Source organism: Macaca fascicularis, chromosome 6 (assembly GCF_037993035.2).
Source record: "Macaca fascicularis isolate 582-1 chromosome 6, T2T-MFA8v1.1".
Lineage (NCBI taxonomy): Eukaryota > Metazoa > Chordata > Mammalia > Primates > Cercopithecidae > Macaca > Macaca fascicularis.
In genome coordinates, this window is record NC_088380.1 from 185769584 (window position 1) to 185797181 (window position 27598).

General features: G+C 42.5%; 1 protein-coding gene and 1 pseudogene across 39 annotated transcripts in view; one reads left to right on the forward strand and one right to left on the reverse strand.

Moving 5' to 3' along the window:
* ZFP2 (ZFP2 zinc finger protein) overlaps positions 1-24257 on the forward strand; it is a 52156-nt gene extending 27899 nt beyond the window's left edge. For 4 of the 39 annotated variants that reach the window (XM_073994930.1, XM_073994937.1, XM_073994932.1 and 1 more), the window contains 3 exons: positions 3863-3998; positions 4305-4400; positions 22006-24257. In XM_073994930.1, the coding sequence (XP_073851031.1) occupies positions 3863-3998; positions 4305-4400; positions 22006-23468 (1695 nt within the window). In that variant the 3' untranslated portion in view covers positions 23469-24257. Of the gene's footprint in view, positions 1-3862; positions 3999-4145; positions 4401-9366; positions 9557-17536; positions 17614-22005 lie in introns of all 39 variants that reach the window. The other 35 variants (XM_073994931.1, XM_073994933.1, XM_073994940.1 and 32 more) reach the window with 23 other exon arrangements.
* On the reverse strand, positions 761-1980 carry LOC102123961 (DCN1-like protein 3 pseudogene; annotated as a pseudogene).
* Positions 24258-27598: the final 3341 nt, after the last annotated feature.

A 27598-nucleotide genomic window follows, 5' to 3' on the forward strand; every position in this document is an offset into this window, starting at 1 on the left:
CAGGCTTATTCTATCTGAAGGCTTCAAAAAAAGATAACATGTAGGCAGGTTCAAATACTTTGGGAGATTCCCCCCAAAAAAGAAATAATCAAAATAACCAAAAAATGAAGAAAGTGCCTAAAACATGATACAGCATTTTAGAGCCCTTTCAGATACAAGGCAGAGAAAGGTGTATTGGGAGAAAAGCTGACTGTTGGGAAAAAATGCTGAGGCAGGGCTTGCATGTCTGACACAGTGTAAAAGAGTCTTGGAACATGTCCTGGGTCCAGGGTCTAAAACCCCTTGTGGCCTTTGGAACACCAAGCTCTGTACTAAAGGGTGGAAGGCTGCCCTGCCGCACCATAATCTAAGCCCAGGGCATAAAACCCCTCGTGGCTTGGATGGAATCCAGGGCTCGGCGTAAAACCCCTTGTGGCCTCTGGAATGTGTCTAGACTTGCTGGCTCCTTGCTTCTAGCACTCCCAGGCTCATAGATCAATTGTATCTTAAACTAGAAGAACATGTTTCCCATTATCTCAAGTAGCAGAACATGTTCCATATGCTTCAAAGAAAATGCTAAACTGTCTCAGCTGTAGATCATGTGCTTGATAAACGACTTTCTTCCAACCCCTACATCCTCACCACCTGCTTTGTTTGATCTCCAGTAAATAGTGCCGGCTTCCAGAGCTCGGGGCCTTTGCAGCCTCCATACTGGCGTTGGCCCGCTGGTCCCACTTTCACTCTTGTCTTTTCTCATTCCTTTGACTTCGCCAGACTTCGTAGCCCCCACGGCCTGGGGTTGAGTCTGATCACTCCAACAGAGGTGTAAAGTAGAAAATATCCAGATCTGCAGTAGTTTCCCAAAAGGTTCAATTTCTCGGCCACAGGGCAGCAGGCAGATCCTTGCTGCTGTGCCTGGGACAGAGCCACTAAGTCTGCTCCTCAGGACACAAGCCCTTGGGCCCTAAGCTGAGTGCACCTCTCCCTTCCTCTTCTCTTTTCCTTTGCTCCATTTCCCACTCCACAAAGGTGTCAAAGAGACTTGGCCAGGCCTCATCTTCACTGTGGTTGTTGCTGAGGTCAGGGCCAATCACCTGAGTGAAGTTAAGGAACATGTTCCAACTGTCCCAGGAGATGGCCTTGATCCTCAAGGGGTTCTCTGTTAGGAAGTTTAGCCATTGGTCCAATACCAGAGAATTGTTCTGGGTAGAGACTAGTTTCCACAGGACAATGGTTATTTGCCGATGCAGTGACCACTGCCCTTCTTCAGAGTCCAGGCCAAACTGAAATGTAAACTGGTAGAGATCCTTGACTTTATCCTCTAGTTTGGCTTCTGTTAAGAGGCTAGGGAACCGTGCGCAGATTCTGTCACTGCTGTCTGCGCTTAATGCTTTGCAGCCATCAAAAACTCCTTTCTGGTGAATTTGCACATGGTTGCAGCCTGGAACTTCCAAGCCAAGAGCAGCACTCAAAATTCTGTGGGGTCGACACACAGGTCATTGCAAAAGCGCTCCATGCCTTCCTCCAAAATTGCATCGTCCCGCTCATCCTTGTAGCACCTGAACAGTTCTTCCAACCCCTGCAAGGAAGACTCCTCAACATTGGACTTGGACTCCCTCCCAGCATCTCCCGAGGACTCCCGGGATGTCAGCAGCTGGCAGGCCTCAGTGGCAGCCTCGGCCTTCTTGGTTCTGTTGACAAGGCTATCTCCACTTGGCTTGCCACAGAGTGGTACTTGCTCCTCACAGTGGCCTGCACCCACCTACTGTGTGACTCGTTGCTGGGGTCATGGTCTGCATTCTTGCTGCCCAGGGTGGATGAGGGATTCTTAAGCTTGGTTACACACTGGCCCATGGTGCTGGTGGCCTGGCCTCTAGAGTGGCCCCCTCTGGATCGGATACCCTCGCTTCCGCTGGCCCATGTACCTCAACATGCCATCAGTCAGAGGAGCCAGCCAACAGCTGCTCCAGAGGTTCCTCCAGTCGAACCCTTTCTGGAAACAACAGTGGCGTGGTGGGTCCAAACCACCTACCATTCCCACTGGGGTTTCCAGGCTCCTTACCCCCGCCACGGCTGCCTTTTCTTCCACCACTGCCACCGCCTCCTCTTCATCTGCCAAGTTTTTGCCTTTTAATAGGGAAAGTGAACCATTGATGTTTGTCACTATACGTGTGTTAAGTATTTTTCTGGTTATTTATGCTTATTATGTGATCTTATTTCCTTTATTCTCCTTTCTTTACATTTGTTGAACATCTGATGATTTTCTTAGTTCCCTTTCTCCTTGGATAAAATGAAAATTCTGCACTTTTCCTGAAAATACTTGTCAGTGATTTTTTTATATATTTTTGTGACTTTGAAATATTGATTAAATAAAAATTAGGGAGAAAATAATAAGAAAGGAAGGGAGGGAGGGAGGAAGGACAATGAACTCTGTGCCTTGAGTGTTGACACTTTTTCTGGAGTTCCTAGTCTTGGATATGAAGTACACAAATTTCTTGGAAATCGATGTGCCCTCTCTCTCTCGTATTCAGTCCTCCTCTCTCCACTGCAGTTGACCCTTAAATAACACAAGTTTGAACTACATAGGCCCACATTGATGTGGATTTCTTCCATAAAAGTTACAATGAGTGTGCCTGCTTCTCCTGCCACCTGCTGTACCTTTGCTACCCGAGACAGCAAGACCAACCTCTCCTCTTCTTCGTCCTCCTCTGCCCTCTGTATGTGAACAGAAAGACCTTTGTGATGATCCACTTCCATTTAATGAGTATACGTGAAATAACTGTTACGTTATTAGTAAGGCTTCCAGTCAACAGCAGGCTATTAGGAGTTAAGTTTTGGGGGAGTCAAAAGTTATACATGGATTTTAGACTGTGAGGGAGGTTGGTGTCCCTAACCCCCATGTATTCAAGGGTCAGTTGTACTTTCTCCCTTTTCCTTATTTACGTATCAGAATGCTCTCTGTCCTTAAATGATGAAAACCTTTTCTATTGCTTTATTTCTATTACCTATTCTTATTTCCATAGTCTCTCATCTTCTTTACAAAAAGTTTTAAGTAATTTATCTGGCCAGACACAGTGGCTCACTCCTGTAATCCCAGCTCTTTGGGAGGCAGAGGCAGGCAGATCACTTGAGGTCAGGAGTTTGAGACCAGCCTGGCCAACGTGGTGAAACTCCATCTCTACCAAAAATACAAAAATTAGCCAGGTGTGGTGGGCGCCTGTAATCCCAGCTACTCAGGAGGCTGAGGCAGAAGAATTTCTCGAACCCAGGAAGGGGAGGTTGCAGTGAGCCGAGAATGTGCCACTGCGCTCCATCCAGCCTGGGCGACAGGGAAGACTTGGTCTCAAAAAAATAAGAGAAAGGAAAGAAACAAAAGGAACGAGGGCTGGACTGTGACTGTATGTGGCTGATAAATTGGTCTCAACAAAATAAGAAAGAGAAAGGAAAGAAAAAAAAGGAACGAGGGCTGGACTGTGACTGTATGTGGCTGATAAATTGCTATCGACCTCATCTGTTCCGTGTCAAGTGTCCTGTGTTTGGTCATCATGTACCATTTAGGGCAGGGATTCCCTCCTTCACCAGTGGGGTGAATAGGAGGTTATCACAACACCACTCCCTCCTCTCCCACGGGAATCTAGAGCAGCCTTTCATGCCTTTCCCTTTTTCTCACTTATACCTAATCTTCCTGTCCTTACCTCCCAAAACACTTTTTATATTATGTCTCTGGTTATTTCATGGTTCGTTGCAGACATTTTCTTCCATTTGGAGGGCAACATGTTTTCTCACACAGATCTTCGTGCCCTGTCCTTTTAGTGCTGCTGGACTTTTCACTTCCCTCAGAGGGTTTTGTTGGCATAATTGCTTATTGAGGAGGAATTTTTAGTTTCAGGAGTCAGTGACCTTCAAGGATGTGTCTATAGATTTCTCTTGGGAAGAGTGGATTCAAGCAGATTCTTCTCAGAGGATGACCATGTATGGGGAGGTGATGCTGGAGAACTACAGGAACCTGTTCTCACCGGGTAAGGACTTCTTATAACTCAAAACCCACCTCTTCACACCTTTCCCTCTCAATCCTGTGTGACCTCTGAAATTTATGAATTTGGACTCGAAATCCCTGATCATAAGGCATTGTTTTAGGGTGTTTGCTTGGTGTCCTCTCTTTCAAGGTGGAAGACTGAAATTTTCTGTAGAGAATGGAAAATGGGGAACTTCATAAGCCACACCTTCCTTGTTTCAGAAGCCATGAAGGAGAAAGGATCAGAACTGTGCCAGGATTGGTTTTTAGACTCAGTTCAGAACCCAAAGTTAATGTCTTTCCTCTCAAGCAGGAAATCACCTTTCCAAACCCAGTGTGACTTCCCAGCTGGACCGAGAAGAACTGAGCCTGATGAAAACAGAACTGCCTGACGGTGGCTTTCCAGGTAAGTGCCAGGCTGCACAGACTTGTTACATGCGTGTGTCTCCTGGAGGAAAATCACTTCAGAGATTGTTGGGTCTCTGGAGAGACTAGAGCTGCTGGATGTGTGTTCTCAGGTGACACCTCCGCATTACTAATGGGCCTCATTTCTCTAGGGCTCCCTTATGTCATCTTGCAGGGAGGTGGTGGATTATGAGGAGTAAATGAGTTGTTACATTGATGGCAGTTACCCACTGCCTGGAACATACTGAGCATTTGGTAAATGTTAGCAACCACTATGTCCTCTTCTGTCTTCCTCTGCACTCTGAATACAATCCCTGTCTTTACACAGCTTCTCTGGGCTTGTACTCTCTTTCATGAGTGTTTCCTCTCAACCATAACATATATGCATAGCTTCCTTTCCTTCATTCATATAAATATTTGTCAGCTTTTTCTCCTTCAAAGGAAACTAACATTTCTCTTCCTCTGCGTTATGTGAGAGAGTTTTATACAGTCTTCATTTAAAAACATGAAAAATGATGTTAGCCTTGTTTTCATTTCTAGCAGCCTTACATTGTATATATTTTCTTTCTCATTCCCAGAATTCCAATCTGCATTACTACCCATTCAATGCCATTTACCTCAAAATGTTGAATGCTGCTTTATCTTTGTTATCTGGTTTCTAATCCTCATCAGAACTTAAGTTTCTGTTTTAGGTGTTATTACTGACTTTTCTCTGCAAAAAAAAAAAAAATGCATTTTACATCTTTGTCTTCTCTACCATGTGCAAAAGTACCAATCATGTATTTTTTTTTTTCTTGAGATGGAGTCTTGCTATGTCGCCCAGGCTGGAGTACAGTGGTACAATCTCAGCTCACTGCAAGCTCTGCCTCCCGGGTTCACGCCCTTCTGCTGCATCAGCCTCCTGAGTAGCTGGGACTACAGGCACCCGCCACCACACCCGGCTAATTTTTTGTATTTTTAGTAGAGACGGGGTTTCACTGTGTTAGCCAGGATGGTCTCGATCTCCTTAGCTCGTGATCTGCCTGTCTCGGCCTCCCAAAGTGCTGTGATTACAGGCATGAGCCACCGTTCCCAGCCCCAATCATTTCTTTATATATATGTTTTTAAATTAAAGAGATAGGCAAATATTTAATCTCTAGATAGTATAAAGCTGTCTAAGGTAAAGCAATGAAAGAAATCATTAAAGGAACACAATTATAGGGAAAACATTGCCCATAACCATCACTGCTGGTTTCCCATAAGTTTTTTAAAGAATGGGATTCTAGGAGAGAAATCACTGGGTCAAAGGATATATCCTTTTTTTTTTTTTTTTTTTTTTTTTTTTTGAGACAGAGTCTTGCTCTGTCGCCCGGGCTGGAGGGCAGTGGTGTGATCTCAGCTCACTGTAAGCTCTGCCTCCCGGGTTCGTGCCATTCTCCTGCCTCAGCCTCCCGAGTAGCTGGGACTATAGGCGCCGCCACCACACCCGGCTAATTTTTTTTGTATTTTTAGTAGAGACAAGGTTTCACCGTGTTAGCCAGGATGGTCTCAATCTCCTGACCTTGTGATCCGCCTGCCTCGGCCTCCCAAAGTGATGGGATTACAGGTGTGAGCCACTGTGCCTGGCCAAATATATCCATTTTTTGTGACCTTGCTACATATTGTACTGCTTTAGATACTATTTTGTGTTGAATGATAATTTCTTTATTATAAAATGAAAGGTAGTGTTACTTTTATTATAGATTTCTATGGATTTTATTACTATTGATACTTGTATTTGTCCTTATGTAAATAACCTATGTATTCATGTATCTATTGAGTACTATTCTTAGCACTGGGACTACAGCAATAAGCACAGAAGGCAAAGTGTTTTTGAAGAGCTTATATGCTCATAGAGGAGACAATAAACTAATAAAGGAAGAAGGAAGGGAGGGAGGGACAGAAGGGAAAGGAAAGGAGGCAGGAAGGGAGGAATTGAATATAAGAGAGTAATAGGTGTGGTGTGGAAAAATAAAGCAGCATAAGGAAACTACATTAGTTAACTGGAGTGTGATTTTACAGGTTGGTCAGGAAGGGCCTCTCCTTTAATGTGACTTTTGAACAATACTGAAAGTGATGGGCCATGTAGGACAACATTGAGGACCTAGGGAACAGCAGGTGCGAAGGCCCTGAGGTAGGAGATTGCGTGGCATTGTTTGAAGAGGAGAGTGCTAAGAGATACAAAGATTTTTGTAAACCTTATCTTTCAGTCCTTCTGTAAAAAGATCTGTTTGTACTATCATTTTTAAAATTTCTGTGAGCCACTTTCTCATTCTCTCAGTGTTCTTCTTAAATGGCAGTCTTTCTAATGCATGCACTAACTTCACTCATCTGTTTGAGAATGTTTCGTTTTTCTTGTTTCTGGTTCTCTGGTATGTATGTGCAGCAGTTTTTTCCGTGTTCCCTAGATTATTTTATTTATGCCATTTTCATTGCTTATTGTCATTCTGGTGGGTTTTCTGGAAGCAGCAGAAGCAAACACATATATTTTGATACTGTGTTTTCATCTCCCACTTCTTTACCCCCACCAGGTTAGAACCTAAAGGTTTTCACTTTTTTTTTTTTTTTTTTTTTGGAAGATGCAGTCAGGCTGGAGTGCAGTGGCGCAATCTTGGCTCACTGCAACCTCCACCTCCCGGGTTCAAGCAAATCTCCTGCCTCAACCTCCTGAGTAGCTGGAACTACAGGTGCACACTGCCACACCTGGCTAATTTTTTGCATTTTAGTAGAGCAGGGTTTCACTGTGTTGTCCAGGCTGGTCTGAGCTCAGGCAGTCTGCCCACCTCAGCCTCCAAAAGTGCTAGGATTATAGGCATGATAGCGGGGAAACCAGCCCCCAATATTTCAACATAGGTTCTTTTCTATTTTGCCTAAGTGTCGGCCGGTCTGAGAAATAAAAGGAAAGAGTACAAAAGTGAGAAATTTTAAAGCCAGGTGTCCGGGAGTGACATCACATGTTGGCAGGTTCTGTGATGCCCCCTGAGCCGCAAAACCAGCAAGTTTTTATTAGCGATTTTCAAAGGGGAGGGAGTGTACGAATAGGGTGTGGGTCACAGAGATCACATGCTTCAAAGGCAATAAAATATCACAAGGCAAATGCCAGGGCAAGGTCACAAGGCCAGGATGAAACTAGCATTGCTGATGAAGTTTCATGCCCCACTGTGCACGCATTGTCATTGATAAACATCTTAACAGGAAACAGGGTTCGAGAGCAGAGAACCGGTCTGACTGGAATTCGCCAGGCTGGAATTTCCTAATTGTAGCAAGCCTGGGGGTGCTGCAGAAGACCAGGGCATGTTTCATCCCTATCTACAACTGCATAAGGCAGACACTCTCCGAGCGGCCATTTTAGAGACCTCTGCCTGGGAATGCGTTCTTTTCCCAGGGCTGTTAATTATTAATATTCCTTACTGGGGAAAGAATTCAGCAATGTTTCTCTTACCTGTTTTGGGCAATAAGAGAAACATGACTCTGTCCTGCCCGGCTCCCAGGCAGTCAGACCTAATGGTTATCTCCCTTGTTCCCTGAACCTGGCTGTTATCCTGTTCTTTTTTCAAGGTGCCCAGATATCATATTGTTCAAACACACATGCTTCACAAACAATTTGTGCAATTAACACAATCATCACAGGGTCCTGAGGTGACATACATCCTCAGCTTACAAAGATGACGGGATTAAGAGATTAAAATAAAGACAGGCATAGGAAATGATAAGAGTATTGATTGGGGAAGTGATAAATGTCCATGAAATCTTTACAATTTATGTTTAGAGATTGCAGTAAAGACAGGCGTAAGGAATTATAAAAGTATTAATTTGGGGAACTAATAAATGTCCATGAAATCTTCACAATTTATGTTCTTCTATCATGGCTTCTGCAGGTCCCTCTGTTTGGGATCCCTGACTTCCCACAACAGCGTGAGCCACACCGCACCTGGCCCATTTTTTTTTTTTTATTGCATGTCACACTGTATTTTACTCATCATTTTGAATGTCTGCCTTTTTAGCTGGGCATGGTGGCGTGCACCTGTAATCCCAGCTACTTAGGAGGCTGAGGCACGGAGAATCACTTGAACCCAGGAGGCAGAGGTTGCATTAAGCCGAGATTGTGCCACTGCACTCCAGCCTGGGCAACAGAGCAATACCCACTAGTGTGTAGGTTCACCAAATTGTTATTGAACATGTTTTTCTTTATATTCCCTGCCTACGACATTGCCTACATTGGTTTAACTACTTAAACCAATATTTAAGTAGTTAAATATTGGTTGAGTGAATATTGAATGACATCAAGTAGAATTTTCATAAATCTAAGTAGTTAAATATTTGTTGAGTGAATATTGAATGACATCAAGTAGAATTTTCATAAATCTCGTGAAAATATAAATTTGAATTTGTGAAATTCATATCAATACAGATTGGATAATTATTGGGATGAGCGAATGAGTGGGCAGGGCAAAACAGCAAAGATAGAGCCCTCAGTACAGTAACATATTGAGGGGGCCCAAGGGTGCTCTGGCAAAGGTGAGGGGTCCAAGGAGGAGGAGAGAACAGGGTCAAAGGGAAAGAGGAGAGCCAAGGTAGAGTATGACAGTGCCAAGTAGGGAATGAAAATGCCTGTTGGACTTGGTGATGAGGGGGTGGCCTGGGACCCAGGGAAGAGCCCATTTAGTGCTGAGAGAAATATGCTGTGAGCAGAGAAGTGAAGGAGAAGCAAGCAAGTGAAGACTTTTAAGTACAGACTGTCGTTTCAACAAGGTCAGCTTTGAAGGAAAAGAAAGAAAGAATAAGAACTCAGAAGAAGCCTGTGGTTTAACAAGAAAAAGACTTGAGTATATCTAAAAGAGCAGACAGGTGTCCACTGCAGTGGGAGAAACTAAAGAGAGGCAAAAGTTGAATGGAAAGGAGCCTGTAGAACGCAATGATTTGCAAACTCCGGATCTTGTTCTTTCCAGATTTTCTTGGATATTGCCGCCAGATTAATCTGCCATTTAGTCCTCTCATCCTGTCCAAGTCAAGAGGAGAAAGTATTGAGTGAGTGCTGTGCCCGGCTCTTCCGCAACCAGCGTCTCACTCGCTTGACACAAAACGTCTGTGGGTAAGCACTGTTACTCCTCTCATGGTGGAAGACACTGGCTCTGAAAGGTGAACTAGCATGGCAGAATTTGAACACATATCTTTTGTTTTGTTGGTTTTTTACTTTGAGTTTAATGGTAATTCTTGCTTTCTTCCCTTGCCCTGCTGTGAATTCTTATTTCCTACTATATTTAGTAAAACTAGAAACTTCTGTATCCTGGCCTAATTTTCTTTTCAGCATAATTTCTTCTTTTTGTACTAAAGTTTTGTCCAGTTGAAAGCTCTGTTAGATTTTTGCTCCTGTTTTACAAAAGGTGAATAGAAATTGCAAATCCAGAAGTGCTGTCCCTGGTGCCAGTATTATCATTGTAAACTAGCTAATGTTGAGAAAAGATAGAAATTATTAGTAATGTGGAAAGCAGTGACTTTTAGCCTCTCATTAGTGGTAGTTAGATTTAAATCATGTAATGATGTTCGGTTATGAATGAAACAAAAATTAAGAACATGCATAAAGTATTAGAAACCTACTATCAAAGATTATGTGTAAAAATACAGTTGGGGATTCTAGAATCTTTTTAGCTCTCCAGGAAGCCACCCTAACCATCCCTAAACATGGGAGCCTGCTGTCTGTGTTTCACACATGATTTTGAAAAATGTGGGCAGGTGTGGTGGCTCACGCCTGTAATTTCATCACTTTGGGAGGCCCAGATGGGTGGATCATGAGGACAGAAGATCAAGACCATCCTGACCAACATGGTGAAACCCCACCTCTACTGAAATACAAAAAATTAGCTGGGGGTGGTGGTGTGCACCTGTAGTCCCAGCTACTTGGGAGGCTGAGGCAGAGAATTGCTTGAACCTAGGAGGTGGAGGTTGCAGTGAGCCCAGATCGCGCCATTGCACTCTAGCCTGGTGACAGAGTGAGACTCCATCTCAAAAAAAAAAAAAAATTTCAGCCGGATGTGGTGGCTCACACCTGTAATCCCAGCACTTTGGGAGGCTGAGGCAGGCAGATCTCTTGAGGTCAAGAGTTCGAGACCAGTTTGGCTAACATGGTGAAACCCCGTCTCTACTAAAAATACAAAAATTTGCCAGGCATGGTAGCACACATCTATAATTCCGGCTACTTGGGAGGCTGAGGCACAATAATCACTTGAACCCAGGAGGCGGAGGTTGCAGTAAGCCGAGATCACACCACTGCACTCCAGCCTGGGCAACATTTCAGAGATGTACTGGGTAACTACCTCTGTGTATATGTGTGTGTGTCCATGTAAACATATGTGTATACACGTATAGAAACACACACAGAGAATTTATATAGTTAGAGTCTCTACCTGCATGCTCACATGAGCCTCACTGATGTTTAACATATACACATATCTTTGCTTCCATTACTAGGAAAACTGATCTAAAATACTATAATGAGTGTAGAAGTATTCAAAAAGGTCATTCTTCCTTAAATAAGATAGGCCCACTGCTGCCCCAGGGCCTCAGCACTGGCTGTTACCCTGTCTGGGAAGCTCTCCCTTAGATAGTCCTATGACTTCCTCTCTTAGTCCCCCGAAGTCTTGGTTTAAATGTCACCTTTTCAGTGAGGCCTTTCCTTATGACCCAGTTTAAAATTGCAGACCTTTCCTCTCACCCATCATGTTCCCTATATCCATTTAAATGCTTTTATTGTTTTTCTAAGGTATACCACTTAAAATACTAAGGATTTTCTTACTATCTTCCTTTCTCTTGCTAAAATATGTTTCATAAGGGCAGACATTTTTTCTGTTTATTGCTATATCCTGAACACCTAGAACAGTACCTGGGGCTTGATAAGTATTTATTGAATGAATGATTTATCATGTTCAAAAAATCAGTTTGACTGCTATATGGAGAGAATGCATTGTAGGGTAGCAAGAGTTTAAATAGAAAATCCAGACAGATGGGTATAGAAATAGTCTAGTTGGGTGTTAGGAGTAGCTTAACTGTTACCCAGAGGATGGAAGAAATATAAAAGGAGAAAAGAAATAAATCAACTTGCCCTTTTCAGGAAGCATGGGACCTGCTTGCTGCCCAGTCCCATCCCACACACCAATACTGTGCAAGCTCCCAGCCTCTGCTCTGGCTTGTGCCAGCCATATGTACTAAGGGGTCTGTGACAGACCAGACACCTCGGTCTGGAGACGCTTGTTCGTGTCTTGATGAGTATCAAAGTTATATAAATCCTGTAAGTTAATGAGGGAAGGCAGAAAAAACATTCCAAGCCATTAAGGGAGTATTGAGTATTTTCAGTATTATTACTCAAAAGTCTTGTTTAGGCAAAAAGGAAAGGCAGAGAGAACTGTATGTTGCTTAATGTAAAATATTAATAATGGTAATGATAACAGCTAATAATCACTGGATCTTTATTACATCCAATCATAATGCTATGTGCTGTATCAATGAGATAGTAAAATGTCAAGGATCTGAAACATTGTTTAATCCTGGAAGAGCTAGTTTCTGACCTATAATGCTCAGGTTCCAAGCCCACAATACTCCATCAGTTCTGAGTAAAGCCACCCTAACCAAGCCCACAGCACTTCATCAGTTCTGAGTAAAGCCACCCTAACGATTTTCATTTTGTAGGTAGACAGTTATATAATTTGGGAAAAAATTTTTCCCCCATCTCAGTTGCCATATTGGTCACACTTTTGAAATAACATTAAATAGTAGTAGTAATAGTAAGCACCTTTTCCTTGGTTCTGTTACTAGAGAGAATTCTTCTAGGGTTTTATTTTTATTCTTGGTGCAATGCTAATATTTTTGTTTTTGAATCAGGAATGGATGAAGGATACCAATTGAATACTTCTGAAGCATCTATCAGGTTGATCATATGACCTATGACCTATTAATATGATAGTAATAGATTCTTAACAGTGAACCATTCTTTATTTCCTGGATAAATCCTTCGTCCTAGTTATACTCTTGATGTCTAAGCAACCAGCATTGTTTAAAAACATTAAGAGTTCTGGCTCTGATATTACAATGACTTAACAGGGTGGGTCTCCTGGTGACAAAGTCTCTTAGTTTTCTTCCATATGAGAATGTCTCTATTTCACCTTCATTCCTGAAAGATTTTTGCTAATATAGAACTCTAGGTTTGTGGTTATTTTCTTTCAGCACTTTGAAATAATTAGTCCACTTCCTTCTGGCATCCATGGTTTCTGATGAGAAATTCAGTTATTCATATTTTTGCCCCAAAATAGTAGTGTATCAATTTTCCTTGGTTGCTTTCAAGATTGTTTTGTACTTCCATTTTTAGAATTTATTTATGGCTGGGCATGGTGGTTCACGAACGCCTGTAATCTCAGCACTTTGGAAGGTGAAGGCAGGCGGATCAATTGAGGCCAGGAGTTTGAGACCGGCCTGGGCAGAACACAGCAAAACCCTTTCTCTGCGAAAAATACAAAACTACTTGGGTGTGGTAGTGTATGCCTGTAGTCCCAGCTACTTGAGAGGCTGAAGCACGGGAATCACTTGAACCCAGGAGGTGAAGGTTGCAGTGAGCCAAGGTTGTACCACTGCACTTCAGCCTGGGCGACAGAGTGGACTCTATCTCAAAAAAAAAAAAAAAAAAAAAAAAAAAAATTGATTTTGATGCATCTGGGCATGGATTTCTTTGGGTTGACCCTGTACCTATAGGTTGAAGTCTTGTGTCAAATATAAGTTTTTAGCCATGATTTCTTCAAATACTTTTTCAGCACCAAACATTTTCTCCTTCTGTGGGACTCCAGTGAGACAAATATTAGATCTTTTGTTGTTGCCCCATACATCCCTGAGGTGCTCTTCATCTGTATTTTTTCTCGATCTTTTCTGTGTTGTTCAGATTGAATAATTTCTTTTAATCTGTCTTCAAGTTAATTATTTCCTGTTTTCACCCTTCTGCTGTTGAACCTATTTAGCAAGATTTCTATTTTCCATATCAATAAATAAATCTTCATATATTAAAAATACTGTAGGGTTGGGCGCAGTGGCTCACGCCTGGAATCCCAGCACTTTGGGAGGCTGAGGCTGGTGGGTCATGAGGTTGGGATATCAAGACCAGCCTGACCAACATAGTGAAACCCCGTCTTTACTAAAAATACAAAAATTAGCTGGGCATGGTGGTGCACACCTGTAGTCCCAGCTACTCGGGAGGCTGAGGTAGGAGAATCGCTTGAACCCGGGAGGTGGAGGTTGCTGTGAGCTGAGATTGCACCAATGCACTCCAGCAGCTTGGGCAACAGAGTGAGACTTCATCTCAAAAACAAAACAAAACAAAACAAAACAAAAAACCTGTATATTTTTCACTTCCAGAATTTCCACTTAGTTCTTTTTTATATGCTCATTTTCTTTGCTGAGATTTTATTTCCATTTCTTTAGAGTGTGTTCACTCTACTTGTTGGAACAAGTAAGGCAGATGCTTTAAAGTCCTTGTAAGATCATGGTATCATCTCACTTGATGTCTGTTGGTTATCTTTTCCCATGTAAGTTGAAATGTTCCTGGGTCTTTATATTCTCAGTGACTTCAAAAGGCATCATGAGCATTTAGGATGTAATGTTATAAAACTCTATGACTTCTTGAAATCCAAAAGAAAATGTTGATATTTCTGTTTTAGCAGGCAGTCAACCTGGTTGAGCTCAGACTACCAAGTCCAAACAGCTTTCTGTGGGTTGTGGTTTCTATGTCAGTTTAGTTGTCAGAGACTTCACATTGTTGCTTGAATCTTGCTCACATGTGTGTCACTCTGTGGCCAATATGGAATTTAAGCAGCAGACCCTCTTATTCTCAGAGTCCATGTATGCTGCTTAGGGGGTCAGATTCAGGCATATGTATCTCACAGTTGAGCCCAGGAGTTCTTAAATAACTTCCAGGGTGATTTTCCCAAATTCTTCCCTGTCTATGTCCGCAGTAGTTTCAGGTTCCCTGTGGCTCTCCTTTTTACTCTTCTGGCTACAGTGCAGGGGCCTATAGTTGCCCCACTTTGCTGTGACTTCCAGTGACTGTCCTTATGCAGAGCCAAGCAGCAGGAAGACAAAGAGAAGATGAAGCAGGGCTTCTCACTACCCTTCTTGGGACCACAGCTCCCTTGCTTGGGGAAGAAGGACCCTCTCCTCATGGTTTTGGGCTCCTGTCAGCTTGCAGTGGCACTGCTGTTGCAGCAGCCACCAGAGGATTGCTTAGGTGCTGGGGTGCAACAGAACAAAGAAAGGGAAGAAAATAGGCAATTCCCCCTGCTGTCTCTAAACATTACAAGTCCTTTTCTTGCTCCATGAACCGGCCTTAGAGCTTTTCCTGGAGAACCTCCTCTGCCTTCTCCTGCCTCAGTGCCTGTTTTCAGATTGCTGTATAAGTTTAATACAGAAGACAGCTGAGGAAAAAAAGGTAAGCTCACCACTGGTTCAGTGGTACTTTAGATTTTGGTCTTCCTCCCCAGTTCACCTGCTACTGTTTACTTTTCAGGGCCCTCAGATAATTGCTTCATGCTTTCTGTTCAGGTTTATCAGTGCAAGAGACATGGTGGAACAGGTCTACTCCACCTTATCAGGAAGAGGATCCGCCACTTTGGTTTTAATTTGATCTTCTTTGTCTAACTTCTTAAGGTGGAAACAAAGGTCACAGATTATGGGCCATTCTTATCTACTGTAAAAACATTTAAAGCTATATAATTTCCTCTAAGCATTGCTTTGGCTATAACACATAAAATATTATCTCATTCCATTGTGATTTCTTCTTTGACCTGTCAGAATTTACAAATTCACTGCTTAATTTTCAGACATAAGGATTTCCCAAATAGTTGAAATGTAATTCTTTAGGTGTCTTTTTTTTAAATTGTAATGTTTTGTGTTTGTGTGTGTGTGTACCACATACGTAACATAAGATTTGCCATTTTAGCCATTTTTAGTGTATAATTTTTTGGAGGCATTTAAATACATTCACATTGTTGTGGAACCAGCACCACTATCCATCTCCAGAACTTTTTCATCTTTCCTAATGAAAACTGTATACCCTTTAAGCAGTAGCATCCCATTCCCCACTTCCTCCGGCCCCTGGTAACCTCTGCTTTCTGCCTCTATGAATTTGACTACTCTGGATACCTCACATAAGTGGAATCATGCAATATTTGTCTTTTTGTGACTGGCTTATTTCACTTAGCATAATGTCTTCAAGGTTCATCCTTGAAGTGGATTCAGCATTTCACTGACAGTTTTTATATACTCAAACTAACTTCCTCACTCATGTTTATTTTTTGTTCAAATTGAATATCTAAATAACAGCAAAAATGGTTTAGGAGTACCGTTGTTACTGAATCTTTCATATTTAAGACTGTGTTTTGCATTTCTCTGCACATGTATGGAGTGCTGACCACGTGGAGTTCTTGAGTCACGTCAGTCTGCCCTCGGTTCTTGCAGGCACGGCCCCATTGTCTTTCAGCATCCTGTGTTCCTGAGAAAATCTCTTCTGCCAGTTTTTAAAAAATTTGTAGCTAATCTTTTTTTTTTTTTTCATAAGCATCAACTCCTCAGAACTTTTAAGTCTAAATTCCATGAAGGTATACTGAATCCTACTATTAAGTTTTCTGTAGTACAAAAATATGTTTGAACTTAAAGTGATTAATATTTTCCAGAATAGCAAATACTTTGCTCTTTTTCTAATTTGATTTTTGAAATACACAGAAGAATGTGTAAAATCTGTACTGTTCAACAAAAACCTACATACTCTTCTAAGCCCTTTATAAATATTAACTAACTTTTGTTCTTACATCAGCACTATAAGATAGGTACCATTTAACAGATTTGGACAATAGAGCACAGAGAGGTTAAGAAACCTGCCCAAGGTGCGGTGGCTCGCGCCTGTAATCCCAGCACTTTGGGAGGCCAAGGTGGGCGGGTCACGAGGTCAGGAGCTCGAGACCATCTTGGCTAACACGGTGAAACCCCGTCTCTACTAAAAATACAAAAAATTAGCTGGCATGGTGGCGGGTGCCTATAGTCCCAGCTACTCGGGAGGCTGAGGCAGGAGAAGGGCGTGAACTCGGGAAGCAGAGCTTGCGGTGAGCCAAGATCATGCAACTGCACTCCAGTCTGGGCAACAGAGCAAGACTCTGTCTGAAAAAAAAAAAAAACCTGCCCAAAGTCACACAGCTAATAGTGGTGGAGCTCCAGAGTTCATTTTGAGTTCATTAACTCAAAAGTCCAAAGTTTCATCTTAGTGTTATTGTAACCACTGTACCCTTCTGTTTCTCTGCTTCTCTTTTTAGTTAATAATGATAAAGACAAATGAAGAAAAAAGAAAGCAGGCCAGGCACAGGGGCTCGCACCTGTAATCCCAGCACTTTGGGAGGCCAAGGTGGGTGGATCACCTGAGGTCAGGAGTTCAAGATTAGCCTGGCCAACATGGTGAAACCCCATCTCTACTAAAAAGACACAATTAGGCATGGTGGTGCATGCCTGTAGTCCCTGTAGTCCCAGCTACTTGGGAGGCTGAGGCAGGAGAATCACCTGAACCCAGGAGGCGGAGGTTGCAGTGAGCCAAGATAGAGCCATTGCACTCCAGCCTGGGTGACAAGAGCGAAACTCCATCTCAAAATAATAATAACAACAACAATAATACATAGTAATAATAATAAAGCAGATATCTAGTTACCAGAGCCCAGGTGAAGAAACAGAACATTGCTAGTGCCATGGAAATGCTTGGTGTGCATCTCCTCATTCACATCCTTTTACCTCTCTCTATCCAAAATATAACCATTATTCTAACTTTGTGATACTTCCTTTCCCTCTCCTTATAGTATTGCCATTTATCATTGAATCTGCAAACAATATATTTGGTTTTGGTCTGTTTTAAAACTTTAAATTGAATCTTTTATATATATATATATGTACACACACACACACACACACACACACACATATATATTATGTGCCTTTGCTTATTCATTCATATTGATATGTGTAGCTTTAGTTTATTAATATTCGCTGTTGTCAGTTATTCCATTGTATAAACACTTGACAATCTTGTTGTCTATTTTTTGATGACAGGCATTTGTGTTGTTTCCAATTTTTGCTGTTGTACACAATGCTACGTGAAGAATCATGAATTCTCATACTGTTGCAAGGTAGAGTTACCTAAGTATATGTACCTAGTAGTAGACTTGCTAAATCAGCCAATGTGCTTGCTCTAGGTTGTACTAAACTATTTTTCAAATGCTTGAATCAGATTGTATTTCCACCAGGAGTATGTGGAAGTTCCCATTACTGCATCTTTCCAAAATCTGAAGCTGTCAGTTTGAATTTTTATGTTTTATTACTTGGGCGAATGTGGTAATGGTATCTTGTTGCAGCTTTAATCGGCTTTCCCTTGGTTACTGTTGAGATTGGGCATCTTTGCTTACGTTTGCAGACCATTCAGGTTTCCTTAAGTGTTTATTCAAGTCTTTTGCCCATTTTTCTAGTGGGCTTGGTGTTTCATAAGCGTTATTTTCCAAGTCTCCATTCTAGTTTTTTGTGGGTCATATGTTGCAAATATTTTCTCCCAGTAGGTAGTTTCTATTTTTTTAGCTTTTATTTTTATTTTTATATTTTGAGACAGGATCTTGCTCTATCACCCAGGCTAGAGTGCAGTGGCACCATCTCGACTCACTGCAAGCTCCGCCTCCCAGGTTCACACCATTCTCCTGCCTCAGCCTCCTAGTAGCTGGGACTATAGGTGTGTGCCACTATGCCTGGCTAATTTTTTGTATTTTTAGTAGAGACGGGGTTTCACTGTGTTAGCCAGGATGGTCTCAATCTCCTGACCTCGTGATCCGCCTGCCTTGGCCTCCCAAAGTGCTGGGATTCCAGGCGTGAGCCACCACGCCCGGCCACCTGCTGGTATTTTCATACTGAGTCTGACAGGTCCTCTGTTTGGGGTCACTTGGTGGTTTTGGAGGTGGGGCCTGCTGGATTTTCCACTTTTTCTCTCTTTTCACGTAAGCAGATCAGGTTGGAAGAAATAGGCCTGGTTAATGCATATTTCTTGCTTCACAGGAAAGCTTGTGCCCATAGGCCTTTGGTTGGTTTGTTCAGTGTTGAGCTCTCTCTGTTGACTTTGATCAGCAGTCAAAAAGCTGATTCTCAGGTTGCAGTTCCCTACCCCTTATTTTGTCTGGGATAAGAAATAGGATCTAAGAAAATGGAAGTCTGAGTAGCTGCAAGGTCCTTTTCCAGCCTCCTCTCAAACAGTTCAGCAGATGCCCTTGCCTGTCCCTACCACCAGTTCTCATCTTTAAGGAATGGATATTTAGGAAGTAGTAGGATCCTTTAGGACTGTCTTACCCCTGTGAATAAGTTACAGCCTGCTTAAAGTTTAAGGGGAAGAAACCTCTAGATTGTGTCATCCTCCCTTTAAGTTTCATGTATGTTCTGGTACTTTATGTTCCAGAGGAGTATATTCCCAAAGGGTAGTTTACATACTGTATTAGTCTGTCCTCACATTGCTATAAAGAAACACCTGAGACTAGGTAATTTATTCATTTGTTTGTTTGTTTATTTATTTATTTATTTGAGATGTAGTTTCACTTTTGTCACCCAGGCTAGAGAGCGATGGCGCAATTTTGGCTCGCTGCAACCTCTACCTCCTGGGTTCAAGTGATTCTCCTGCCTCAGCCTTCTCAGTAGCTGGGATTACAGGTGCACACCATCACACCCGGCTAATTTTTTTTTTTTTTTTGTATTTTTTTTTAGTAGAGATGGAGTTTCGCTATGTTGGCCAGGTTGGTCTTGAACTCCTGACCTCAGGTGATCTACCCACCTCAGCCTCCCAAAGTGCTGGGATTACAGCCATGAGCCACCATGCCCAGCTGAGACTGGGTAATTTATATGAAAAGTTTAATTGGCTTATGGTTCTACAGGCTGTATAGGAAGCATTAGTGCCAGTATCTGCTTCTAGGGAAGCCTCAGGAGGCTTATTACAATCATAGTGGAGGGCAAAGGGGAGCAGGCACATCAAATGATAAAATCAGGAGCAAGAGAGTGGCAGGGGGAGGTGCTACACACTTTTAAGTGTGTAGTCCTCTTCTCACAGGTCTACTAGGCAGTGCCCCAGTGGGGATTCTACATGGGGGCTCCAATGCCACATTTCTCCTCTGCATTGCCCTAGGATCGGTTCTCTGTGTGGCCTCTGCCCCTGCAGCAGGCTTCTACCTGGACACCTAGGCTTTTCTATACATCCTCTGAAATCTAGATAGAGGTTCCCAAGCCTTATTAACGGTTGAACTGTGTATACCCACAGGCTTTAATACCATATCAGAGCTGCCAAGGCTTACGGCTTGTACCCTCTGAAGCAGCAGCCTGAGCTGTAACCTGGCCCCTTTCAGCCATGGGTGGATCTGGAGTGGCTGGGATGCAGGGAGCAGTGTCCCAAGGCTGTGCTGGGCCCTGGGCCAGGAAACCATTCAGTCATCCTAGGCCTCTGGTGGGAGGGGCTGCTGTGAAGTTCTCTGAAATGCCTTTGAGGTCTTTTCCCCATTGTCTTGGCTTATTAGTACTTGGGTCCTTTTTACTCATGTAAATTTCTGCAGCCTGCCTGAATTCCTTCTCTGAAAATGGGCTTTTCTTTTCTACCACATGGCCAGGCTGCAAATTTTCCACTTATTCCCTTTTAAATATCAGTTCCAGTTTTAAGTCATTTCTTTGTTCTCACATCTGAGCATAGATTGTTAGCAGCCAACCCACCTCTTGTGTGCTTTGCTGCTTAGAAATTTCGTCCACCGGATACCCTAAATCACCACTTTCAAGTTCAAAGTTCCACAGATCCCTAGGGCAGGGGCACAGTGCAGCCAAGTTCTTTGCTAAGACACAGCAAAAGTGATCTTTCCTCCAATTCCCAGTAAGTTCCTCATTTCCATCTGAGACCTTAACCAAGACTTCACTGTCCCTATCACTATCGGCATTTTGGTCACAACCATTTAACCAGTTTCTAAGATGTTCCAAACTCTCCCTTATCTTCCTGTCTTCTTCTGGGTCTTCCAAACCCTTCCAACCTTTGTCTGTTACCCAATTATTCCAAAGTCACCTCCACATTTTCAGGTATCTTTATAGAAATTCTCCACTTCCCAGTACCAATTTTCTGTATTAGTCAATTCTCACATTGTTATGAAGAAATACCTCAGACTGGGTAATTTATAAGAAAAAAGGCTTAACTGGCTCACAGTTCCTGTACAAGAAGCATAGTGCCAGCATCTGCTTTTGGGGAGGCCTCAGGAAGCTTACAATCATGGCAGTAGGTGAGGGGAAGCAGGCACATCAAATGGCAAAAGCAAGAGCAAGAGTGAGGAGGGAGGTGCTACACTCTTGTAAATAACCAGATCTCACAAGAACTCATTCATGATCGAGAGGACAGTACCAAGGGGGATGGTGCTGAACCTTTCATAAGAAACCACTCCCATGATACAATCACCTCCCATAAGGCCCCGCCTCCAACACCGGGGATTACATTTCAATATGAAATTTTGGTGGGGACACACATCCAAACTATACCACATAGATTGTTATTTACTTCCTATCATATTTTATTTACTTCCTGTATCATATTTCTTTTTTTTCCTTTTTTTTTTTTTTTTTTTTTTGAGACAGAGTCTCACTCTGTCACCCAGGCTGGAGTGCGGTGGTACTACCTCAGCTCACTGCAACCTCCACCTCCTGGGTTCAAGCAACCCTCCCATCTCAGCCTCCCAAGTAGCTAAGACTACAGGCACCTGCCACCATGCCCAGCTAATTTTTGTATTTTTAGTAGACATGGGATTCCACCATTTTGGCCAGGCTGGTCTTGAACTCCTGACCTCAAGTGATCCGCCTGCCTTGGCCTCTCAAAGTGCTGAGATTACAGCCATGAGCCACCGCGCCCAGCCTTGACCATATTTCTTAATCCTCATTTTGTATCTGTGACCCTCAGACCCAGTGAGACAAGTAACTACTTAAGATGATGTTAAGAGCCAGGGTTTGAATCCAAGTTTGTCTGACTTTGGGTCAGCAATCTTTACACTGTGTCACACTGTGACATTTTAGGAAGATTAATTTGGTGTAGGATTCCTAGGTGGCCTTGTAGGAGGAAAGAAACTGCTGCTAGGAATACCAGGTACAGTGTGCAGGGTCTCCTGATCTGCCTTTCCCAAGCCCAGCTCTTCTGCATCTGTTTCCTTCGTTCCATCTTCTTTATGTAGCACCTACTCCAGTGGCCAGTGCCTTCACTGTGCATCCCTCCTGAAAGGGCTCACTCTTTTCTCTGCTTACCCAGTATATCTGCCATCCCCTGCTTTCAGTTTCCCTGTTATCTGTGGACCAGTTCAGTGTTCTTTCTCTCTCTTCCTATTACTCTACCTTATTTTGGGTGCATCTTTGAAAGCTCTCAAATGTGCTCAACAGTTATTTTAGTTTGATAGCTAGTTTAATTCTCTCATTCCCACCTTATGCAGTTTCCAGTCTCCCAGCATAGAAACCAATGTGCACTTGAATTTTTTTTTTTTTCTCAGACTGGGAGACAAGACTTGAAACCAAAGCGCCAACTCTGAAGCCCAATATTACTGAAGATTTATGCCATGGGGTACTAATGGAAAGGGAAGGTGTCTGGCATTCTACTGTAGGGGAAACCTGGGAACCTAATAATTGGTTAGAGGGACAACAGGATAGTCATCTGAGCCAAGTGGCAGTTACCCCTAAGAAAACCTTCACCGAGAGGAGAGTATGTGGAGGTAATGAATTTGAAAGATGTTCCAGTCAGGATTCAATCCTTGATACACAACAAAGCATTCCTATGGTAAAAAGGCCCCATAACTGTAATTCACATGGAGAAGATGCCACGCAAAATTCTGAGTTAGTTAAAACTCAAAGAATGTTGGTAGGAAAGAAGATATATGAATGTAATCAGTGCAGCAAAACCTTCAGCCAGAGCTCATCCCTTCTTAAGCACCAGAGGATTCATACTGGGGAGAAACCCTTTAAGTGTAATGTATGTGGGAAACACTTCATTGAACGCTCCTCCCTTAATGTACATCAAAGAATTCATACTGGAGAGAAACCCTATAAATGTAATGAATGTGGGAAAGCCTTTAGTCAGAGCATGAATCTTACTGTCCATCAACGAACTCACACTGGAAAGAAACCGTATCAGTGTAAAGAGTGTGGCAAAGCCTTCCATAAGAATTCATCTCTTATTCAACACGAAAGGATTCATACTGGAGAGAAACCCTACAGATGTAATGAATGTGGGAAAGCTTTTACCCAAAGCATGAATTTGACAGTCCATCAGAGAACTCATACAGGAGAAAAACCCTATGAATGTAATGAATGTGGAAAAGCCTTCAGTCAAAGCATGCATCTTATTGTCCATCAGAGAAGCCATACTGGAGAAAAACCCTATGAGTGTAGGCAGTGTGGCAAAGCCTTTAGTAAGAGCTCAACTCTTACCCTACATCAGCGAAATCACACTGGAGAAAAACCCTACAAATGTAACAAATGCGAGAAATCCTTTAGCCAAAGTACATATCTTATAGAACATCAGAGGCTTCATTCTGGAGTGAAACCTTTTGAATGTAATCAGTGTGGAAAAGCTTTCAGTAAGAATTCATCTCTAACTCAACATCGGAGAATTCACACTGGAGAGAAACCTTATGAGTGTGTGGTATGTGGAAAACATTTCACTGGACGATCATCCCTTACTGTGCATCAGGTTATTCACACTGGAGAGAAACCTTATGAGTGCAATGAATGTGGAAAGGCATTCAGCCAGAGTGCTTACCTTATTGAACATCAAAGAATTCATACTGGTGAGAAACCCTATGAATGTGATCAGTGTGGAAAAGCCTTCATTAAGAATTCATCCCTTACAGTGCATCAGAGAACTCATACAGGAGAGAAACCCTATCAGTGTAATGAATGCGGAAAAGCCTTCAGCCGGAGTACAAACCTTACTCGACATCAGAGAACTCATACGTGAGGAATGTTTCCACTGGCCCCTACATCATGTTTAACTCTTCAGTAATAATCATATAAGACATACATGTAGAAACCTAATAAATGTGATGATTGTGGGAATTTTCCAGTTGAAGTATAATATATCAGATAATACCACTGCAGAGAATTCATCTAAAAGTAGAGAAATCTTGATTCAGAAGGTATAACTTACTTTATATCAAAAGGTTTAAGTGGCTAATATAAACAATGAAGACTCATGCTGAAGATAAGTTCTGTTATATCATACTGCACATTCTCCTTTGGCCATCAGAGACTTTACACTGGAGAGAAAAATGTGAGCGTGTTTAACTGGACAGCCCAGAGACCTGGTATGTAGTCCTAATTTGCCACTGCCTTGGACAAGTCACCTACTTCCACCAGGTTATGGTTCTTTATTTGGTAAATGAATGATTTTGGAGTTAGAAATCTTGTAGGTTCTCTGTTAGCTCTAAAATGTTACAACCCTATAAATATAATGAATGCTGGGAAATCTTTGTTCTTTTACAATCTTATGCTGTCTGTATGCTGTCTAGATGCTCTTGTTCCACAGTCTGGTTTCCTTGGATGTTTTTGATCAAAATTATTTAGCTTTACCAATTCCTAGTACCCTTCCATGCCCCTAATCTTCCCCTGCATTGTTACTTTGTCCCCTAACTACAGTCTGGTTTCCATAAATTAATGGAATAAGTATGCAAATCTTAATGCAATAGCATGCTGTTTTGAGTTCTCAATTAATAGTTCTTAAACTGTCATTAAATGATCATTTAGAAAATAACATAGTCCTATAAGTACAAAGGAATCACATACAAATCTTTGTGTCATATTCTGGCTATCAAAGTGGAAAAGAAAAGACAGAGGGACTGAACACTAAGACATAGCCATCTGACCTATTAACAAAATGTTGAGGCTGGACAACGTGGCTCATGCCTGTAATCCTAGCACTTTGGGAGGCTGAGGCAGGATGATTGTTTGATTTCAGGAGCTCAAGACCAGCCTGGGCAACATAGTGAGACATTGTCTCTGCACTCCAGCCTAGGCAACAGAATAAGAACTTTGTCTCAAAACAAAAATAACGTTGCAACTCAAAAACATACTCAAAACAATATAGGAAGATTTTATAGATCTATAGTTATTATGGTAGTTAAGATAGCTTTGTTTATTTCACACATTTACCAAGTCCTAAATATTTGTTAGACATGATTAGAAAATCAAAATGAGTAAGATATATTCTTTGGTTTATAAGGGTTAAACTAAAAAAGTGTCAGTATGATAGGAGAGGAAGAATACAAGCAATCACAAAGCAGAATTTAGGAAATTTGGTAACTGACTAAATGTGCTGCTTAAATGAGAAGGAAGAGTCTAGGATGACTTGGAGTTCTTTCTTTGGTAGATAAGGTTGCCATAATTAAAAACACCTATAGTTGCCCAATTTTGCGGGGCAATGATGAGTTCACTTTGGGTACATTTCCATGAGTCTGTGGGACATCCGAGGGAAGAGTCCTGATAGCCAGCAGAAAGTGATAGACGACACACTTGCAGGACTGTCATTGATGGGGTAGGTGGGAAAAAGAAGAAGCAGTAGACGCTAAGTGGAAAAAGCAGCAAAAAGAAAAACAGAAAAATCAGAAGTTGGTGCCACAAAGGTAAAAAGATAGTTTTAACACAGGGATAGGAATATTTAATACTGTAAAATGCTATGGAGGGCAAAGTAAGATAAAAATAGAACTATGTCGGCCAGTTGCAGTGGCTCACGCCTGTAATCCCAGCACTTTGAGAGGCCAAGGCAGGCAGATCGCGAGGCCAGGAGATCAAGACCATCCTGGCTAACATGCTGAAACCTCATCTCTACTAAAAATGCAAAAAAATTAGCTGGGCATGGTGGCATACACCTGTCGTTCCAGCTACTTGGGAGGCTGAGGCAGGAGAATGGTGTGAACCCAGGAGGTGGAGCTTGCAGTGAACTGAGATCGCGCCATTACACTCCAGCCTGGGCAACAGAGCAAGACTCTGTCTCAAAAAAAATAAAAAGTAGAACTGTGTCCTTTTGTTTGGGCTATCAGTTTAAGGCAGATGGCTTAAAACCTGTTTGAGTTGGTTGAAGAGTGGTTAAGTGTTAAAAAGAACTTAGCAGCTTTACTGAGGTGGGAGAGACTCAGAAAGACAACTAGAGGGAGGCTGGGGCTTGGAGCATGTCAGAAGAGCTGTGGGCTGCAAACAATGGAAAGCCCAGTCCATGATGGTGTAAGAAAGTAGAGATGTATTTTTCTCACATAACAAATCTGGAGGTGGCTGTCACTTGTTCACAGATAAAACAATTCAGTGTCTTAAGTTTAATGGGGTTTCCATCATGGTTACATCATGATGGCCATAGCATCAAGTAAAGTGTCTGCATTCAAGGCAGGAGGGAGGAGGAGGGGAGCACCAGCAACATCAGTGCCTTTGATGAGGAAAGTTTTTCCCCGACGCCACTCAGTGGACTCCTGCTTACAGCTCATTGACCACAGCTGTATTGCATGGCCACCTCCTAGCACAAGGAAGGCTGTGGAAAGAAGTATTTAACCTTTCCAGCCTCTATAGAGGAGGCAGGCACAAAAAAGGGGGGTTGAGAATGGTGTTGATGTAGCCATCCAACAATCTCCAGGAAGTGTTTGTATGATTTAAGGTAGGATTGAGCATGTTCAAAACTGAAAAAAGAGCTGTGGAAGAGTGAAGGTACAGAAAGGAGGGGACATGCAGCTCAAAGTGGGAAAATAAGGTCTGGAACACAGGCGGAGGCTGTAGGGATCTCTTTGAACAGGAGAAGGAAACTTTCCACTGGGAGAGACGGGCATCCACAAACAATGGGCACAGAAGATGTTTGTGGGTGGCAATGGAGTAAGTTCCTGTGAACTCTTAACTGTTTAAACCTTCAGCATCCAGTCTCTGGGCTATGTGACCTCTCAGAGTTAATATTTTGCCAATTTTGAGTCGTTGCCTCCATCCTAGGCTTCAAAATCTTTCATTTTCCCCTTTCTCTCTTGTCCTGTGCTTGTCTTTTGAGCTTTATTTTGCTGCTGTGTTTATCATTTCCATCTATTTTCTACCCATTTCTTTTGTCTGCCTCCTTTCTTCCCCTCTAGTTCTATCTCTTGAGATCATATGGGGAACAAGAAAAAAATAAATAAAATCTGGAGAGGAGGAGACCCTGCAGAAGAGAGAGATTATTAAAAATCTAAGTTCCCAAGGATACGGCTAGTCTGATGTTTTATTCCCCCTTCTTTCCTGTTCTAACTCCAATGGTTTGTATTTGAATATAGGCAAGGAGACCCAGCATGCTGAGTTGAGAACTGTGTGTGTGGAAGGAGGCGGGGGCAGAAGAGTGGAGAATATCAGTGTCAATTATTTGCCCCATCCTCCTCCAGCCTCCAGTAATAATCTGGACCGATTGGGTTTCTTTCGTGGAATGTTAGAATTAGGACAAAGACACTTGGGTGTTAGAAGATGAAAGCACTAGATAGGAGAGCTGATGCTGACATCTTGGGTCATGTACAAATTTAATTGTAAGCAAAGGAATCCAACCAACTGGGAGGAGTTCTGGGAGTATAAGAGTCTGGGAGGGAGGACCCTTGTTACCATATCCTGTTAAGCCGAAGCCCTTCATTTCAGTGTCCGTTCTCAGGGAGAACTGAAGTTTCAGTAATATATGAGGATTTTTTGTAACTTAAAGTGCAGTACAGCCAGGCCTTGTGGCACCTGGGAACCACCAGCAGCCAAGCACGTGTGTCTGCTCTCTCCCTCTGTCTTCATCCCCCACCCCTCGCCACTGCCACCACCACCACATGGGTTCTGTTACTGCTTTGTCCATCGCCTCACTGGTGGTTGGATTCCTTTGCTTACAACTAAATTTGCACATGACCCAAGATGTCAGCATCAACTCTCATATCTAGTGAACTTTCATCTTCTAACACCCAAGTGTCTTTGTCCTAATTCTAAAATTCCATGAAAGAAACCCATTTGGTCCTGATCATCCTTTTAAGACAAGCCTCACAAGTCACCTTTTCTGGCTAAGTACCCATCCAGTCAGCTGGTGGGAGGAGGCCTTCCATGTGATCACTGGCCATGCAGTCGAGCCTA